The following is a 19,120-nucleotide window of genomic DNA, read 5'->3' as shown; positions in this document are numbered from 1 at the left end:
AATTCTAGATAATATAAGGGATGTTTTTTAGCTTGGTAAAGAAATTGTGGAAAAATTTTTTTCTTCTTGTCACGAGGTGGCAAGTCCTAGGGAGGATTCGAACCCCAGACCTTCTGATTCCGCACTCCAATGCTCTACCAATTAGCTACAGAGAATCTCTAATCTTAAATTCTCTATTCCTAAATTCTTTGGATATGAGCCCCTGTAAGTGCTTTTTTGCATCTTTTTCTGCAGCTTGCTTAACTCATAGCCTTTGGGCACAATGAGAAAAGCACAGAAAAAGCTTCACTGGTAGAAGCAATAGTACATCTGTATTAAGGGGAGTTAGCTTCAATTCTTTAGAAACGTGACATAAAAACTTTGACATAAGTTTAGGGTTACGCTCACAACAAGCCAATGTCGACTGTAGTGAGAATACTGTTATGAAAGAATTTCAAGAAGTGACCAGTGGTATATCCAGAGAGGTCAGTTTTATTGGATTAAGAAGTATTTGGGCTTCATTCAGGATTCGTACAGTTTTATTTTCAAAGGAAATAAAGACGGCATATCCAAATCTCAAGAACTCTGAATTTCTTGTTGAAAAAAAAGGAAACTTTAATTTTTCCTAGAGTAAATGAACAGTGTAAATGATAATAATAAATCGAAGAAGCTAAGTTTCGTCAGAGAAAATAGAATAAATAATTGTGCGGTGGAAGCGGCAAAGTTTATTCGTTGAACAATCATCTTGCAGTTTCCGTCTTTAAGATATATAGCCCTTCTATATGATATATGAAGCGTTTTACATTAGAAAGTACAAGCCTACTCTCAATTTCCAGGAAGATTGTAGTGAATTTGCAGACCTTTTATCTTAGTATTTCATTTTCTAGACCATTCTTTAACGCTCTTAGAGGTCCTTTGTTTAGAAACGGTCCACCATAAGAGCCTTATGTTCCATTCACAGTTTGTAGAGTTCTCTATGTTTTCATCTTTTCATCAGACCACAAACGAGATGCTCGAATATGAGATACAGAGAAATTCAAATTAAAAGGTTTGACAATAAAAGTTTAAAAATAAAAATAGATAAATGGAGCATGGCCTATGCATATGCAGAATACTGTCTTAACTTCAAGCCTAAGGCTTCTCCAAACCTTCGCAGGTTAACTTTGACCGAAGCTTTTCTCCTTTTTCGATCAAATTCAGGTCAATTACTTTCACTTAGATTTCTCAAAAAATAAATTTGAAATCCTGAGACGTAAGCGAGTTATTGAGAAAAGGCTTTTCGTTAAAAAATTTCACCAACTATTAGGTTGTCATAATCTCCCGAACGACCTTTCGTGGTAATCAGCTTCGCTGGGATCCGCCGTAAAATCCTATTACCTTTAGTAAAACAGCCGCCTTTGTCAACCTTCGCCTTTTAGTGTTGCAGTTTTTGAATGTAGATGAGTCAAACTCTGCCATAAAAAGTGAATAAAAAAGGAGAAAAATTCCTAAACTAAAACCAAGTAAAGCCAGGACCATTGACTGAAGCGCAAAATTTGTAAATGCTCTGATTACAAAGGACAACATAATAATAAAGATGATAATAATAATGATAATAAAAATGATTATTATAACAGTAATTTTAAGTCTCTTGACAAAGGAAATGTAAAGTCTTCAAAAGTTCAACGCAAAAGAGTAAGAAAAATTTACTATGAAAATAAAGGACAATATTTTGCTGAGGGTCCAGAGCCAAACACAGGTTTGTGGTTTGCCCAAAATCATACGTGTAAAGTCTGAGTGATCAGTATCAATTATGTATAACACCACAGCACGCCTTATGAATACTTTCTGCTTTCTTCACACCATGCGGATAGGTCGAAAATAGACATCTTAGTTGGTAAATATGCAAACTTATTCAATCAACATGTAAATACTTCCCGTTGAAGTCTGTTGCTGTCGATCGAAATGAAAAGGTGATTATTTTACTTTGTGCATTGCTGCTCATTAGTTTCTCACAAGAAAAAAAAATATATAAATTATATATTTGTCGGTGGTGCGTTAAAAGGTTTGTTCGCCTCAGCCAAAAAAATTTGTCGGGACACACCATCCGCATTTGTAAAGTGTTGCTTAGGCCCTAACTGAGGAAAAAGTGACGTGGAAGCTACCACTGGCCCGCTTGTTGTGAACATCAGGGATTCTACGATATTATTGGCTGGCGGCTCACAGCGTGAGCCTGGTCATGTCACAATCCTCTGAGAAGGCATGAGATGATTTTAAATCACCACATATCCCCTCTTCAAACGAGTTAATAGGTTTTGCAGAATTTAGTGATAGAATTCCCTGAAATTTGGTTCGAACGTTGATTGAATGAGAAAGAACAAGAGACCGGCGGTGTCCTTTTTAAAATCAAATACTTTCTAGCTCGCGGTGGCCTCCGAAAGTTACTCATGCGAATTTTTCAACTCTCGAGTTTTATGTTATTTGCATCTCAAAGACACAAAGATCAAAATAGTGAATAAAGTTTAAATATCCTTGGTAAGAAGATAACTAACGTAACTACTTTTGAATACTTAGCCCTAGTGTTCGATAACTTTATGACCTGGAAGGCTCATACGGACTATGTCCGTAAAAAATTAGCTATTAGAGTCAGCATTTTGAGCCGTATTAGAGGTTGCTCAACAAAAAAAGCAGCAGTTCTTGTATACAATACGGTTATTCTCTCGATTTTTGATTATTATGACGTAGCTTGGAGCAGTTTACTCCAACAAGACCAAGATAGATTACAGCGCTTCCAGAATGGATCTGCTCACATCATTGAGCGTTGCGCTGGTTTTTACTTTAATTGAGACACTCCTATCATAAGACAATTTTGCTTTTTCTCTGTCTCCATTCATTAGTCCCGGATTACTTTTTGTCTCATTTTACCAGATTTAGTAATGTACATAACTACAACACCAGAAACAGCTATAGGTTATCTTTACCGAAGGTAAAACGCAATTTTGGAAAAAGCTGTTTTATTTGTAGCGGTGCTAAACTATTTAATGACCTTCCTTCAAGCCTCGTGACCTCTGGCAATCTGCAAACCTTCTCTCGATTGGCTAGGAATTTCTTTTTTAATTAAGTAGCGGTATAACGTTTTAGGATTATAAAGCAGCATTAGTATTATGGACTTTATTTAGTAATATAATTTTATATTACATTATTTAAATATTTTGGGTCAGGGTTAGGAAAAGGCAGTGTATATATATATATATATATATATATATATATATGTGTATATATATATGTATAAATATATATATATATATATATATAGTTAATATTTGTATCTGTATTTTGAATGTCATATAGTTGTATTTTTTCAGGGCCCCTCTGGATAACAGCCCTTGAGCTGAATGGGCTACCCTGTTTAAATAAAGTTTTCTTACTTACTTGCTTACTTTGACAGATCTATTGAGAGAAAACAATGGGAAGACGGGGAAATGCTGACACGTTCAGGGAGATTAATTTTTTGTGATCGACACTGTACCAATTCATCAAAGAGCTCGTATGATACCAGCTTAAGTCGACAAAGTGGCGCTCGATCATTTCTTATTGTTCACCGGCTTCCTTCGCTGTAGAAGAGCAAAAATCGAAATAGCTATAAACTCAACGACTTCTGTATTTAGTAACGTTTTCATTGATGTATTACTTTGTGCTAGTTTCTTAAAGGCACCCACCAAGGTTTGGACTAGTCAAAGTAAATTGACTCCAGCTGGTTACAAGCTGTCACTCGTTTCTGTTTCTTCATAGGTCAAGGAACAGGAAGATTCACAGTTATCAATCGCAGCTGTCTCGTCCCCGTTATCTTGGGTCACGTAAAAATTATATTCATTAATTTTTTTTTATATGTTCCTGAGTGTTTTTTGTTTGTCCAAAAGTTTGTGACGTGCAATGTAGCGAAGAAGTGTTTTTCGATCCAGTGCTTGCCACACATTATATGTTTGCCACACATTATAGAAGGTAATTGAGATTTCTTTAACAAATAGAGAAGCTTTAACTGTGCTCTTTTTTTGTTGTAAAGCACGTAAGAGGCGGCTAGAACACTAAGAAGCGGCTAGAGGACGTAAGAAGCGGCTAGAGCACGTAAGAAGCGGCTAGAGCACGTAAGAAGCGGCTAGGGCACGGAAGAAGCGGCTAGAGCACGAAAGAAGCGCCTAGAGCACGGAAGAAGCGGTTAGAGCACGTAAGAGACGAGGGGAGAAGCACAAGGCATGCTCCGTTGTTTCTTCTCACTTCTTCAGCCGACTACACAGGAACATGAAGATTTCACGGAATGACAGCGCCGTAAACTCAGCTGCTGCGACTGATGTGGCCTTCCACTTAACGCATTGGAAAGGATATCAGAGCAGGTTCTTAGTTGCTCACTCGAAGGGTGGCCAATGAAATTTCTGAGGTTTGCTTCACTGCGATAACCGGAGATCGCTATGATGAGCTAGCTGCGATGGAAATCAGCCTGATAGCAGTCGCTCTGACATGATTTGTATGAATTTCAACAGTTTTGCCAGTTTTGTAATGTTCTTCATCATTCCTGTTTTATTCGATTTTATTTTTTTGAAAAAGAAGCTAGATATATACTGTACGAGTGTTAGCTGTGTCTGATTTTTATTACAGTAGGAATCTTACAATTCAACTGAGCGTGAAACCTTCTAACTCAGACAATCCATTTCGTTTTCTCTTTGAAGATTTTCGTCTCTGCGCACGCTACAATAACGTCAATTATGATGCTTGGCATGTATATATACAAATAATAATAATTTATGATAATTCAATTGCGTAAATTAACATGCGCATTACAATGTTTTGCATTACAATGTTTTGCATTACAATGTTTTGCTTGCAGCAGTCTACAATTTTTGTGAAGACTAATTCTTAATAACAGATGCACTCAATTTCAGTAAACAGGGCAGACCACAACACCGGGAGCTACGTTCGCCACTCTTTGCGATAAGTGTGCGGGCTCTTCACCGTCCCCTGCTAACCAGTACAGAAAAGATGCAGGAGACAGGGCCTACCGTTTTTCGTCCTTATCCATTTGCAGATATCATAACAAAGGCAGCACATTCTCCTCAGTTATTTTAAGACCCTGAGTGTTGGTCTGGTCTGGGGCTCGAACCCTCGACCTCCCGCACGACAGTCCGACGCTCTGCCAATTGACCCAACCAGGCGACGGTTGTTTGGTTCTTCAGTTGTTACCTGCCGGCTCGCTTGCTCCGAAATTTCACTTTCAATTAACTAAGAAAAAGCTAGAGAAAAGTACAGGAAATGGTCGGATGGCATGACAGCTTCAGTTCAGCTCTGTTTCCTTTAACCCATGACAGCGCGCGTCATATTCAAACTTTATTATAATGCAGATTTGGTTTTCTTCCATAACGGATTTGGCGACGGCCATAAGTAACTAGTGCAATGTATTCATTCATCGAATAAATCCGGTTTACTCCCAATTTTAAGCTTTTATTTTTCAATTCCTTGAATTAGTATGCAACTAGCGAGGGCATAGCCGTGCTTTGAGTAGTATTTGCGATAAAGCCAGTGCCTGCTAGCACAGCTGACTTTACAGTCATTACAGATGCCTCAATATCTGGTCTTTGTGGAAAACCCCTTCAGTCCTACTCCTCTCTATTTTACAAACTATTGATCTTCCATCAAGATGTTGGTAAACTCATTGTGTTATATTCTGAATGATTTAAGTTCCTTTCAGGTCGGTCTGTAGGATATTTTCAGCAAACAAGCCAACAATATATTTAAATCTAAAATCAACAGACATTTTTTCGAAATATCTCATGGTCAGTTTTTTATTCTGTTTCTGATATTTAGGGATACTGCTTTAACACAAGATAACAAAGTAGGATGAGAAGTCTCTTCTTATTGTTCGTTTTCCATATCTGGAATGTGACAGATGGCAGTGATGCTGCTGCACAGGGTAACCACATAACTACGCCATTCCGGTATTGAAATTTGAGGGTCTCAATAGGTTGATGGCTTTTACGCCCTGTTACAGTTAACGGTTAATTTGTCTCCCTTGCGATTAAAGGAAAATTTTTGGCAGTTAGCTTATTTTGTAACAATATTTTTACGTCCAACGGTTAACCTTATCATGATTGAGACCCTCAATTTTATAAAGACACTGAGTATGGTATTTTGTAAAAGGTAAATTATTAGAATAACAATGACAATGGCAGAGGACTAGAACAGCGATAGCGTGAATGACAAAATTAATAGCCATAGCAGTAAGAATGCTTGCATGGCAATGGCGTAAATGTTTCCCAGAAAGTCGCCATCAAAGTTAAAATCGAAAGTTGCGTAACTGTAATACGTACTCGTCGCTTCCCTTTATATAAAGAGGCCTTAACGCGATTGGGATCCTAATAACTTCTGCCGTTTCAGCCTGTTCATTAGACGAAATTATTCATTGTTTGATCATTGGGCTCTGAATCACGGATATATCTAAATATTATTTAACAAGTGTTTGTTTGTCATTTCGTTTCCAGACTGTGGTTCGGTGGTGAATGACACTTTGAAAAGTCCAAATTATCCTGAAGGCTATCCACACAATATGGATTGTGAATTTATAGTTCCTATTCCATCCGGCTTTAGAATGAAAATCACATTTGAATACATGAATTTGCCCAATCTAAAGAATTGGTATGAGTGCAAGTAAGTGAAGAATGACTGTTTTTAATAAGTGTTGGATCAACTTGCATAATGTGAACAACGAGCATCGTTTGAGATGAATTATGAGTTCATTTACTTCCCTTCCAATCCTTCAATCAGGCACTTGGGAAAATAATGAAAAAGTTTATAACAAACTGATGAAAGCAAAAAGGTTCAATTTAGGTCGTTTACCGTTTTTCGGAAGTACCTCACTTCATCACCTTAACACCAATCTATAACAATGATAATAATAATAACTTTCATTTCTATAGCGCTCTTATCCTATGTTCAAGGCGCTTTACAACACTGTGCGGGGGACTTTACCAGACTGCCAGTGGCAGTTTACAATCAACAAAGGCAATTTTTTTTTTTTTTTTTTTTTTACTTTTTACAGATGCCCCCTCCCCATCCATCCCTCTTTGTTGAGTATGTCAGCAACATTGGCTATCAGCCCTTCGGGCGCTGATTGTTCTTTTTCGAAATTATCGATTACGGACTCTTAAGATGAACAAGTGAAGCAGGCTATCAAATGTGACTTGCAGTCCCGAACTATTATTTTTAGTGCATTAATATACGTAATTTTCAAACTTTAATATTTTTATTATTTTTGTTTTACTTCTCTTCCAAAGGGATGATTATTTGACGGTCCTCGCTGACGACAGATACTATGGAAAATACTGCGGTGCAACGACAGGCGAGACCATTTTGGTAAATGGAAACTACACGGTGATAAATTTTCACGCTGGGAGTGGTTTTTACAGGAAAGACAGAGGATTCGTGATACAATTCGAGGCTGTTGATCCACCAGGTAACCTATCTAATTTTTCAGTTTTCCAGAATGTATTTCAGTTGAGAAAGAAAGTAAGCGACTATCTTCAAATATCGCGCTCAATAGAAACGATAACTCGCGTAAAGCTCAACAATAGATTGTAGCTGTGAGAAAAATAGCCTTGCGATATGTCGCCGCTACGTCCCACGTTTAAATATCGTCGATAAATCGCGATAAACCGCAATTATGGTTTGCATTACGTTTGCAAAGTACCTTAAGTTACTGTTGTTTCGGAGCGATTCATAGTTGGTGACGATCCCGCCAAGGACTAAACAATGGCTAACTTGGCCTGTTTCACTATTTTAGTTCAACCAAGTATCTGTCCAACCGGTTGGTATTATCAATATGGATCATCTTGTTACAAATTCAGCTCTGAGTCCCTCACTTGGAATGACGCTGTGACACGCTGTCAAAGTCTTGGAGGCTACTTGGTGAAGATCGATAATGCCAACGAGCAGTCTTTTGTTACGGAGAAAATCAAAGAAATGCGGCTTATAGAGGTTCGTGACGAGGAGAGGAATGGCAACTCGATAACCTCGTTCCAAACCACTCCCTAAACACTTCAAATCTTCCTAATTATTCTATGCAACGCATGGTGGTCTACGGCTTTCCCCTACAGCTAGGCAGTTCTGAAAGCTGTAAAACTCTAAAAAAAGAATTTATCTTTCAATGAAATCGAACGGGTATTAACGAACGCTTTTCATTCTACGGATCTATTCTTGTATTTTTCGCGTTTCTTCATATAAACCACACACAACCCACAATTCTTCAATTTGCTATGACAACAACCAAATTGTCCGATTCACTCAGTCAACTCAGTTGATACAACCAAATGATCTCTTACACAGCTTCGTACAAAACGAGACGATAGTAACATGGTACTCAATGATGATAAGTTGTGTACTGTCACATAACATTGGGAAAATAATCAGGAACTAAGTCAGCTTTTGTGAATGCAATTAGAAAAAAAAAAAGAGCTCTGCAGGTCATTTTTTGTAGTTGTCATCCAAAGCAGATGATAAACATAATTCTCAGAACGAATGAGGTAAAAATTCCATAAGTCTAAAACGTGGGTTTTTTTTCATGTATTGCTATGACTTTTTATTTACGATCTCTTACTTTTAGGCACCTTGGATTGGGCTGCACGATCCTGATAACAATAACAATTTCAGATGGGTGTATGATGATACTCTTGCCAGTTACACCAACTGGAATAAATACCAACCTAGTAATCCAGCGGTATGATACGTTTATTCTACCATTCTTATCACATAACTGTTTAGTTTGAGAGAAAACTTACAGTCATAACATAAAACCTTCCTAAAGAATCACCACCCTCCTCAAAAAAAAAAGGGGCGGATTGAAAGGTTACCTGGGATGAGTCAGTTAGTTCTGAAGTATACGCGTCCTGATACTGCACAATCTTGGCATGCGTCCAGTGAAACTAAGGGTTCGACGAAAAGAAAACGTGCACGCCAGATACGATTCACCCCGTTGATAAACCACTCTTGAGATGTGTCCAAAAAATACAAGGAAACGTATTCCTTATCTAAGCCGGCAGCACAAAACCCGGAGGGTAAACTAATCTAGCTACACGAATAATCAAAAAGAAAAATCACCTATTGTAATGATATTTTACAGGGAGTTGGAAAACGAAAATTACAAAAAATGCGAAAAAAGAAAGTGGTCAAGAGTAAGACTGACCGACCAACCTTGAATGACTTAATTTCCCCTTGAAAAACCTCGTCAATATTCCATCAGAATAATAACTCCTGGCTAATTCGTTGCCATGCCACTCAACAACTCATAAATTACATGTTTTGGTCCGCATACTGGGCCTTTTTTTTTCAATTGCGTCTTTTAAAGCTTAAGATCTAGCTGTACTTCAAACCCTTTGGTTCATGTGGAAGTTTAAACTCTAAAAATTTCCTTATATCTTTCACTCGTCAATTGTTAAAATCACAAATAAGCATAATGTTAAAACTCGATTTACAAACCGATCTACCTAACATCTTCCTAAAATTTGAAAACCATGGAAAGTTCAATATTCTTTATAATGGACCTATATTGTGGAATGAAATTCAGAGATAAAAATTAAATTATAATTTCATCCTCATTTTAAAAAAAAATGAGCTTTTCTACCGTCAAGTTATTTGTAATTGTAAGGGTATAGGACGAGTTAAGTAGTTGTTTTTGTCTTGTTGTTGCGGGAAAACAGGAGGACTGTACCACAGCTTATGGGGTTTGGTACGACATGTATGATGCGCCCTTCCCTGCGGGGAAATGGAATGACTTACGGTGTAGTGTCAGGACTTACTTCATTTGCGAGAAAAATGGTAAGTTCAATTGCTGGCTGTTTTTATCATCGTTTTTACTTGACGTCACGACCAAGTTGATTACCACAACAACAGAATTACGGCCATGTTAGTGCCAAATTCTAACTTGTACATGTTAGACTAAGACCACTGTCTTAGTTTGCTGATATTCCTGTCTTCACCTAAGTTTTACTCATTTCTTTAGCTGTAGGAGCTGTGATTATGATTTAATTGTCTATATATTATTTGTCAGAAATCCCCTTAAATTGCCTTCCAAATGGGAATCCGTTGATGATCCCAATGAAATAAGGAAAGTAGTAGGTCAGATCTACCCCTTACCAGCTCGCTTGATAGTCATATATTCACGGCCCTGCGATCTTCTGCTGTATGGTAACCTTAGTTTCCTCAGTTATGAAGAAGCAAAATGTTCTTAATTACTGTCCTTTGACGAATCATTGATAATTAATCACTCTAAATGAGTTGTTGTTGATGTTGCTGTTTTTTTTTTTTCAGCCGATTGCGGTTCGGTGGTGAATAACACTTTGAAAAGTCCAAATTATCCTAAACGCTATCCACACAATATGAAGTGCAGTTATTCAGTACCTATTCCACCTGGCAGGAGAATGAAAATCAACTTTCAATACTTTAAGTTGCCTGATCCCGTTACTGATAAGTTTCAGTGCTTGTAAGTAATGATCGATTATCAACACATATGAGTACGAGGGGGAGAGATTGGGGTGGAAAAATTAATATCCGACTCCTCCCCTCCCTCACCTTTTTAAATCTGAAAAGAGAATATTGTCTTTTCGATGGTTATAACCAGAACTGACTAATAAAACTGTATAGTTTTTTCCGGGGGGTGTACATTCAAATCTATGACCGTCCTGTGATAACAGTGCAACGTACTGTTTTGCTTTCAATCGTTTGAAATCTTAATTTTGTAGGAGAAACCGGCGGTTTTATGCTTTACAACGAATTTTTGTTAAAAAAGGTGCTATCGATGATGTTTTTGTTTCACATCATTTATCGCTGCTTGCCTCGAATCATTTCCAACATGCCTCTATTCTAACTTTGTCTCGCATTGTTACCATTATTTTGTGAATATATTCACGTCATTTCTGGAGTTACTGTTGCTTAATTTTTTTTTCAAGAGACGACTTTCTGATGGTTCATAACGAACAAGACCAATATCTTGGAAGTTATTGTGGTTCAGCATTTGGAGAAACCATTTTTGTGACTGGAAATAAAGTGATCTTAAAGTTCCAATCTCTGGGTAGTTTTGACAGCAATGACAGAGGATTCTTACTACATTTTGAGGCTGCTGATCCACCTGGTAAGACAAGATAGTAGCAGCAGAACTGAATACAGGGGGAAACTGTGGGGCTGCTTCAGTGGGGGGGGGGGGAGGGGGGAATCATAAAATTATTTGGTTTTATTTACTGACTGAGCTGATGATGTGAATTGACCATCGTGACAAGATTTTAAAACTGCCGTTTCGAGAGTTAGCCCTCGTCAGATTCCCCGTGACGAAGAGCTAATGCCCGAAAATTTAGCTTTAGAATTTCGTTAGGGTGGCCGATACACACATTCAGTAGACGAGATGGTTAACTCTGCAGGAGGCGGTCAGTTGAAAAGTGAAATATGAAGAATGGTGATTCATGACACACGGCGCATACGGAGATAGAGGCTGTCTACATTATTCACCTCTCTGCTTAACCGAGCTTGATCAGTAACTGGAGACCAGAATAAAACAAACAAAACAAAGCAAAAAAACAAAGGAGGTCCACTTTTTCATCCCCGACCTTTACCGCTTTCCGCTCGTTCCGTTAACAGAAAGCCTGGGAAGGGCTAAGATAGGTACCACATGAATTTGTGAATGATCTCTTTCATGCAGAGCTAAGTGAAATCACTTACTCGTGTTGTGTCACCTAAGAGATTCAACTGTTCGTGGCCTTCTATGAACGCTGTGTTGAACTTTTGAGCGACCTACCACAAAAACCTAAAATTAATCCCACCCCCACCCTCCCCCCTAAAAAAAATAATCGGGGAATGATGATGACGATCATCATTAATCTTTATTTATACACGAAATCGTGTCATTTTACATGATCTTTCTAGGAATCGTGTTTGAACTAAACTTAAAATACTCTTAGGAACTATTGACTATAACATTAAAAACACAAAAATTACATCATGAATAATAAGGAACTATTAGCCATAACGTTAAAAATTCAAAAACTTACATTGTTGGTAATAAAAGTTACAATGGTGTATCAGAAAAATCTTTCTCATGAAATGAAGTTTTAAAAACATTTAAACTAGGCAGTTTTCTATTGAGTTTACTCTCGTGTAAATTAGCGACATTAAGGAGAACAACATAAAGTCCTTCAAACATACTTACGATTAAACAGATGAAAATTATCATAAATAGTCTAAGTGCCCTGTGATGTAATCTGCAGAACGTCAAATGTTACTTTTGATCCCAAGATCTCGTGAGACTGAGCCAGTTCGACTCGCGACATCAGCCTCGTGATGTAAATAGTTGGTAGAAGCCATTAATTTGTGAGTTTCGTTTTCTTTTAGTTCAACCAAGTAGCTGTCCAACCGGTTGGTATTATCAATATAGATCATCTTGCTACAAATTTAGCTCTGAGATTGTTTCTTGGTATGAAGCAGTGAGGCGATGTAAAACTCTTGGAGGACACTTGGTAAAAGTAGATGATGCAGATGAACAAAGTTTCATAACAGATACAATTAACGTCAGTCGACAAATGCAGGTCTGTATATCAATTAAAAAAAATAAAAAAAAGTAATGATGAGACATAAACATTTTTTATTTGTTGCTGTGATGGTATATTCTTTTTCTGTCCACAGGCACTTTGGATTGGACTTCATGATCTTGATAATGAAAATGACTTTACATGGGAGCATGATAATACACCTGCCAAGTTCTCTAACTGGAAAAACGGTGAACCTGATAAATCTGGTAGCGGGGAAGACTGCGTAGCAGTCTCTGGCATTCTCTTTCACATGTACAGTGAACTATACCCTCCTGGTCGATGGAATGATATGAAGTGTGACGAGAGTGCGCCTTACATCTGCGAGAAAAATAGAAAGTGTAAGTAAGCCCACCCAAAAATCGATTTTCTCCCAGTGCGTTTTGAAATTTCAGCATGCATTCAATGATAACCAAACGTTAATCTGTGCTAAATTTTCAAAGGTCTTATGACTGAGTTGTGCAAAAAAGAAGGGAAGGACTTTCGTTCGCGAAAAATACACAAAATAAAACTGGTTCGGACTCAATATCCTTCTTTTACATTAGGTCGAGTCGTCAATGCTCATTTTCTCTCAAAAGTGTCTTTGTGGCATCTTGCCTTGAAGTTGACATTGTGCATAGACATTGCGCTCCCTCCAACACACAGGGAATAAATGCAAATTGAATATCTTGAAGAAAAGAGAGCAAGTCGTTTATACTTTCGATATAGATATTGTGATGTATTTGGCCAGCCGGGTTGTCTTGGACGCATGCGCATTGAAAGGCAGCCTGACTGGGAGAGCCGCCATGGTTTAATAAACTTGGTTTGTTGTGTTGTTCTTTTAATCTGGCTTAATCCGTCTTTTTTAAAAAACATCGTCGATCCCTCGATATTTAACGTATATGGCTGATAAATGAAACCAGGTATACCAAAAACCCTGTATACTCTGCCTCAAAGACAAGGTTTCAAATAATTGAGATTACTGTTGGTACTTCAAGTGACAAATATGATTTGTTTCTGTATTTTAAATTATTGAAGAAAAATCAGGCCTCGGGTGGAGAATTTTATTTGAAATATCTACCAACTATGATTTTGTGATAAAATTTTTATTCGTTATTTAGATTTGAATTTGAATTCAACGACAGTTCCATTACCAGTCAACACGACCAGAATTCCTACCATTGTCGCCAAAACGCAGGGAAACGAAACCAGCTCTTTAACCCTTATTTACAGCTTGGCTGGTGCTATATTTGTTGCGATACTCTTGCTGTGCTGTATTCTGGGCTTTCGGTACTTCAAAATGAAAAGACAAAATAGGATAGAAAGGTAAGGTTAAAATATAGTTAACAAGCCCAATTCAATCAAGCTATATGCATATTTCTGTAAGCTTCCTCTTCATGTTGTAAGATGTATATAAAAACAAATAGCCGAAAGAACGATCGCTTGGTCGAGTGAGATTATCATCAATATCTTTATACGAATGACGATTGCTTTTTATATGCAAGCTAAAACAAACATTCTGCCACTCTTTAGCCTTGTCTATCTTATTCTGCTATTGTATACCGTAAGTTACGGATCGAGTTTTTTCCACTCGGATTTTAAAATGGCTCGCGCAATTTGCGTTAGGGCAAGAAAATCCGAGTGGAAAAACGAGGTTCTGAAATTTAAAGTACAGACCGAAAAAAAAAACCAGATACACGAGAAATTTTATTTTAGTATATACTAAAACAGTGGATAGCGTTGAAGGCGCGCGCTCTGATTGGCTAGTCAATTTCCGAATATCCTTTGCTATTACCTCCGAGCAACTCTGGAAAAAATGGCGTCCCGGTTTGCATTCGTGACAAGCGAAGAAATCACTCAAATTAACGACGGTAGTGTATATTATCTCACTGTTTTAGTATATACTAGAACAACTATTCACCTCAGTGTCGGTGGTTAGCGGTGGATATTTACCGAGCCGCGAAGCGGCTCGGTAAATATCCACCACCAACCACCTCCACTTCGGTGAATAGTTGTTAAATATCCCTGGATTGAAATAGTAGGGGAATTTTCGATTCAAATAAAATATTCGTGGAAATCAGAGGACTGTGGAGTGAAATAAGACCCGCCAAATTGACGAATTACAGTGTACGTTCTAACTGAGAGGCATAATGATTGAATTGTAACGGAATTATTAAATATTCGTCCCCGTTTACCAATGGTAAAATCACTAGAGTATTCCAAACCAGAAAAAAGAGAACGCTGTATGACCATCAATAGATACCCGCCATGTTGGATAGAACTAGTTTACTGAAATAACACTTGATATAGTGTAGGTTTGCACCGCGTGCGGAGGATACTACAAACGTCTTGTCTAAAAGATGAGAAAGTTATCAGCTTATCAGGTCAGGTTACGAGCCGTTTAAGTTTAACATCTTATCACTAAATCCAAATTTTTTTTGTGTATAGACATGTTCGTCCTTTCCGTGAGATAATCTCTCTTGACAAGTGGGAAATTCTTCCCAATCAAGTACATTATGAGGAAGAATTGGGACGAGGAGCGTTTGGTGTGGTTTACAAAGCGACTCTTACCAGAAGAGCTGGAATAGAAGTGTTTGAAACAAGAGAGAGACTAGAGCCAGAAAAACAATCTCAAGTCGTTGCGGTAAAAGTATTGCAGGGTAAGTAGAAATAGCGGATAAATACTGTGCAAAGTGTAATTCGTAGTCGCCAAGAAAAGGACTGCTGTATCAGGGAACCAAAAGTTGACTAGTAGATCTTGTAAAGTTTCCATTTAACATGTTAAGTTTAAAGAGTCTATGCCACGACTCGCACACGCAGTGTAGTAATTGAGGAACTAAGGAATCCAAAGTTCTGTCGGCAGCTATTCCCGTCGTGTTTCACTATTTATATTCAGTTATTCAATCTTAGGATGTTTTACGAAAGCCAAAAAGCCTAAAATTGGCCTCACAAACGCTGAAGGCATTACTACTATCCATCCATAGGTGAATTAAGGCTGATAGTTTCAGAAGAAACTGTTTGGGGCTGCGTCGGTGGGGGTAACAAAATAATTTGGATATATCAACAAAGTTGAAATGGTAAATTGGCGACCGTAACGATTACAGACGCTGACGTTTCGAGCGTTAGCCCTTCGTCGGAGCGAATGGGCTAACGCTCGAAACGTCAGCTTTTGTAATCGTTACAGTGGCCAATTTACCATTTAAACTTTGTTGATATATCCAAATTACATCCATAGGTGACCCAAGCGATGAACAGAGAGAAGCTTTCCGGCATGAGATATTACAAATGAAGGTGTTAGGTTCACACCAGAATGTCGTGTCTTTGGTTGGATGTTGCACTCTGCAGGAAACCAAGTTTCTGGTGATAGAGTACGTTCCGTATGGTGACCTGTTACAATGGTTACGGCAAAAGAGGCGATCGGTAAGAGGAAGGAGATTTGCTTGAGCAAGGCTAATCCTTTGTTATTTCGGTGCCAATGGAAAAAGAAGAGGTTTTATTATCGGCTATGTAGTACGTGTTGGTAGATTTTGAATAAAAGAAATAACAACTCTATCTTCTACGCCGAGTCTGTACTTATGTATCTGATAAAAATCATGCTCATTACACTTCAGGTCATTAAAAATCAAGCCCTCGGAGGAAAGAAGACGGAAAAGTTTTATGAAGATAGATACACTTCCAGTGATGAGTCGAAGAGATGCGAACCTGCTAAAGTAGGTATTTTGTTACAAGTTACTTGTCTATTAAATTTTGGCAGTTTCGTTTCTAGGAAGGGTTTTGCGAGGTGAGTCGCGGTAATTGAGCGTATCTATAATGGATTAGCACAATGGAGTAAAATCTCCCATTCTGACTAGCTAACGAAGCGAGATATTTTACGCGGAATTGTGAGTTAAAAGCAAGGCTAAGTGATTCTGTATCGTAGCTCTTGTTTCGCGCTCAGGACAAAAACAAACAATATTATTGCTGTTGTCTTTATTTCTTTTTTATTCAATTATGCGATTAAATGAAAACCCATTACCTGACTCGTGAATTCCGCGTTAAATTGTACTTGAAAACCAATACCGCACTCATCGCTTTGTGATTCGTAGGAAATCGGTTTTTGCGTACAATTTAACGTGGAATTCCCCCGTCAGGCATTGAATTTTCCAGTATCCATTATTCCGTCCGTGGAATTGAAATTTGGAATTGATGCTTAATATTACACAGAGATACTGAAGAAAATGATTATTCCTCTAATGTTACCCCCCTCCCCCTCTTCCCCCTCCCCCCCTCAGAAAAAGAAAGGGACAAAATGAGGAATTATTTTACTTGAGAGGGAAGCAAGGCTTCTTAATGAACAGGCCCTTCAGGAAAACTACTTTACCTCCACAAGTACGGTTGGGAAAGGAACATTAAGGCAGCTGATATAACTCGGTAACTCGACGCAATTTCAGCCGCTTTGCATGGACTAGGAGTGAACAGTTAATACCTTTTACTGCTTTTATGTTTCAATATAAAGTAGGCCCGATATCAAGCATTTATGGCTTATCTCCTTTCGAAGTAGGACATAGGAAGCCATCTCACCACGAACCTAAATCTATCACTGAACATTAATATTTATCCTTTTATTTATCACTCAGAAAAATTTTGACAGGGATATGAAACAAGAAAATATCGAATTAATGTCGATGCCATCCGGTTCAGGTTTCCATAACCACGGTGCTGTTATTTCGCTGTCCACGGTGAATTTTGATGAGAGAAACCCTAGTGGCGTAAATGATGACATCAGTGTCGATGGTTTCTCTACTCAACAGCTGTTTTCGTTTGCTTGGCAAGTAGCAAAAGGAATGGTAAATGGATAAATGAAATCAGAAGTGACTGTGGGCTTACATTCGAGATAACCTTACGCAGACAAATGCAACCCTCACCTGAAGGTCATTCTTGACATTATTTTATATTGTTTACAGTTACACCTATCTCAGCATTTTTTCTTCTATTCTTTTTTTCCAGAATCACCTTGCCGAAAATAATTTCGTTCATCGTGACCTTGCTGCTCGTAATATCCTTGTTGGTCGTGACGGACGAGTGAAGGTGTCAGACTTTGGGTTGATGCGCCAAGTGTACGAAGACGTCTACAGCATAAAGAAAACCAAAAAGCTCCCAGTTAAATGGATGGCACCGGAGAGCATCTTTGAGGGTGTTTTCACTATCAAGAGTGATGTGTAAGTAGACTGGAGTTGTTACAGAGTGTGGTGTTTCTGTTTCAGCAAATTGTCTCTTTTCTTTGTTTACTACTTGTTTTTCAGTCTTGCTCAGAGATGGCGCAAGTACCAATTTAATGATTTATGTTTAAAATTTCTCGCAGTTGGTCTTATGGAATTTTTCTCTGGGAAATGGCTACCATGGGTAGGTTAAAAAAGCTATACTCGACAGAGTATGTATTTTTTTTTCTCATTATCGTTCTCCATGTTGTTTAAGTTCTTTGTTTGTCACTGCATTCAAGTTTTTTTCTTCTGTTGCAATGAAGGCGGTGCCCCATACCCTACGTTTACCAATAAAGAGCTCTGTAAACTTCTAAAGAATGGCTATCGCATGGAAAAACCTGATATGTGCTGCGATGAAGTGTGAGTAAAATTTTACTTTCTGATGTTTCCATCGTGCTTGTTTTTACTCCCATTGCTAACAACTTTGCTTTTTTTATTGTCTTTCACCCAAGCATATAAGTAAAAAAGTATTTCATTTTCATACTGAAAGATACGAACTAATGACGTCATGCTGGGAGGAGGATCCAACAACTCGCCCCAGTTTTTCGGGATTCATTGACAAACTAGAGGCTTTAATGACGAGGGATGTAACATACTGTGATCTGTCAAATTGCGATGAATCAAGTCCATACTATAACATACAGGACACAGAAGACGAAGGCAGCGGATGAGATATCTAAACAAGGGTTGACGCTCGGTCATCATCAGTTTTAGAAGATGTCACTACCTCCCGGTTTCTTATCCGTATCAAGAAATGGGCCATTGTTGTGCGTTAAATTCGACTTCACATTGTTAAACATGGAATTAAGTATTTCGCGGAATGAGTTAATTTATATTTATGTTTACGTCATTCATCGCTGTAATGTAAAGTTTAGAGAAAGGATCAGTCTTCATTTATTAGCTGTTACATTACAAAAGTTGGATTGCCGTTACTATAGTTGATTCTGGGAGACATGAAGCATCATGAGTGTCGCAATTTGTTTGAAAGCTACTGAAACTAGTATTAATAGTATTGTGTTTATCTCTATAAAGAAAAAAGTAAATTAAAGATGGTAAGTTGCAGAACATATCTCCGATGGGTCATTTTTGAGCTCATTTTTAATCAATGAAATGTTGACGAATGTCATTTGTATGCAAGTTAAGGAAAACAATTCGATATAGACATGTTAACATCAAGGCAAATATCCCACTCCGTCGGATTTCATTCTCCTTTCTGCTGCTTAGAATGACTGGGAGACAAATGATCTCGCGTTCGGTTGAAAGGGATGGGTTCGGGAAGGAGCGCGGGCTCCGGTTCCCGAACAGCGGCTGTAATCGAGCCTACGACTC

At 38.0% G+C, this 19,120-nt stretch overlaps 1 protein-coding gene across 1 annotated transcript; it reads left to right on the top strand.

The window, feature by feature from the left end:
• Nucleotides 1–5,711: 5,711 nt before the first annotated feature.
• Nucleotides 5,712–18,856, top strand: LOC148733630 (uncharacterized). Its single transcript, XM_088756445.1, has 19 exons — nt 5,712–5,920; nt 6,489–6,654; nt 7,281–7,459; nt 7,787–7,980; nt 8,606–8,719; nt 9,699–9,816; nt 10,309–10,480; nt 10,947–11,128; nt 12,379–12,572; nt 12,670–12,913; nt 13,673–13,877; nt 15,000–15,211; nt 15,787–15,971; nt 16,163–16,261; nt 17,168–17,377; nt 17,538–17,749; nt 17,893–17,933; nt 18,055–18,151; nt 18,282–18,856. Exons 1-19 carry the CDS (start codon nt 5,848–5,850, stop codon nt 18,460–18,462), a joined length of 3,078 nt encoding a protein of 1,025 aa, XP_088612571.1. The 5' UTR covers nt 5,712–5,847; the 3' UTR covers nt 18,463–18,856.
• Nucleotides 18,857–19,120: the final 264 nt, after the last annotated feature.

Source organism: Stylophora pistillata, chromosome 4 (genome assembly GCF_964205215.1).
Source record: "Stylophora pistillata chromosome 4, jaStyPist1.2, whole genome shotgun sequence".
In the NCBI taxonomy this organism is placed as follows: domain Eukaryota; kingdom Metazoa; phylum Cnidaria; class Anthozoa; order Scleractinia; family Pocilloporidae; genus Stylophora; species Stylophora pistillata.
The sequence above is the reverse complement of the archived record's forward strand: the minus strand, read 5'-3'. Positions and strand labels throughout refer to the sequence as shown.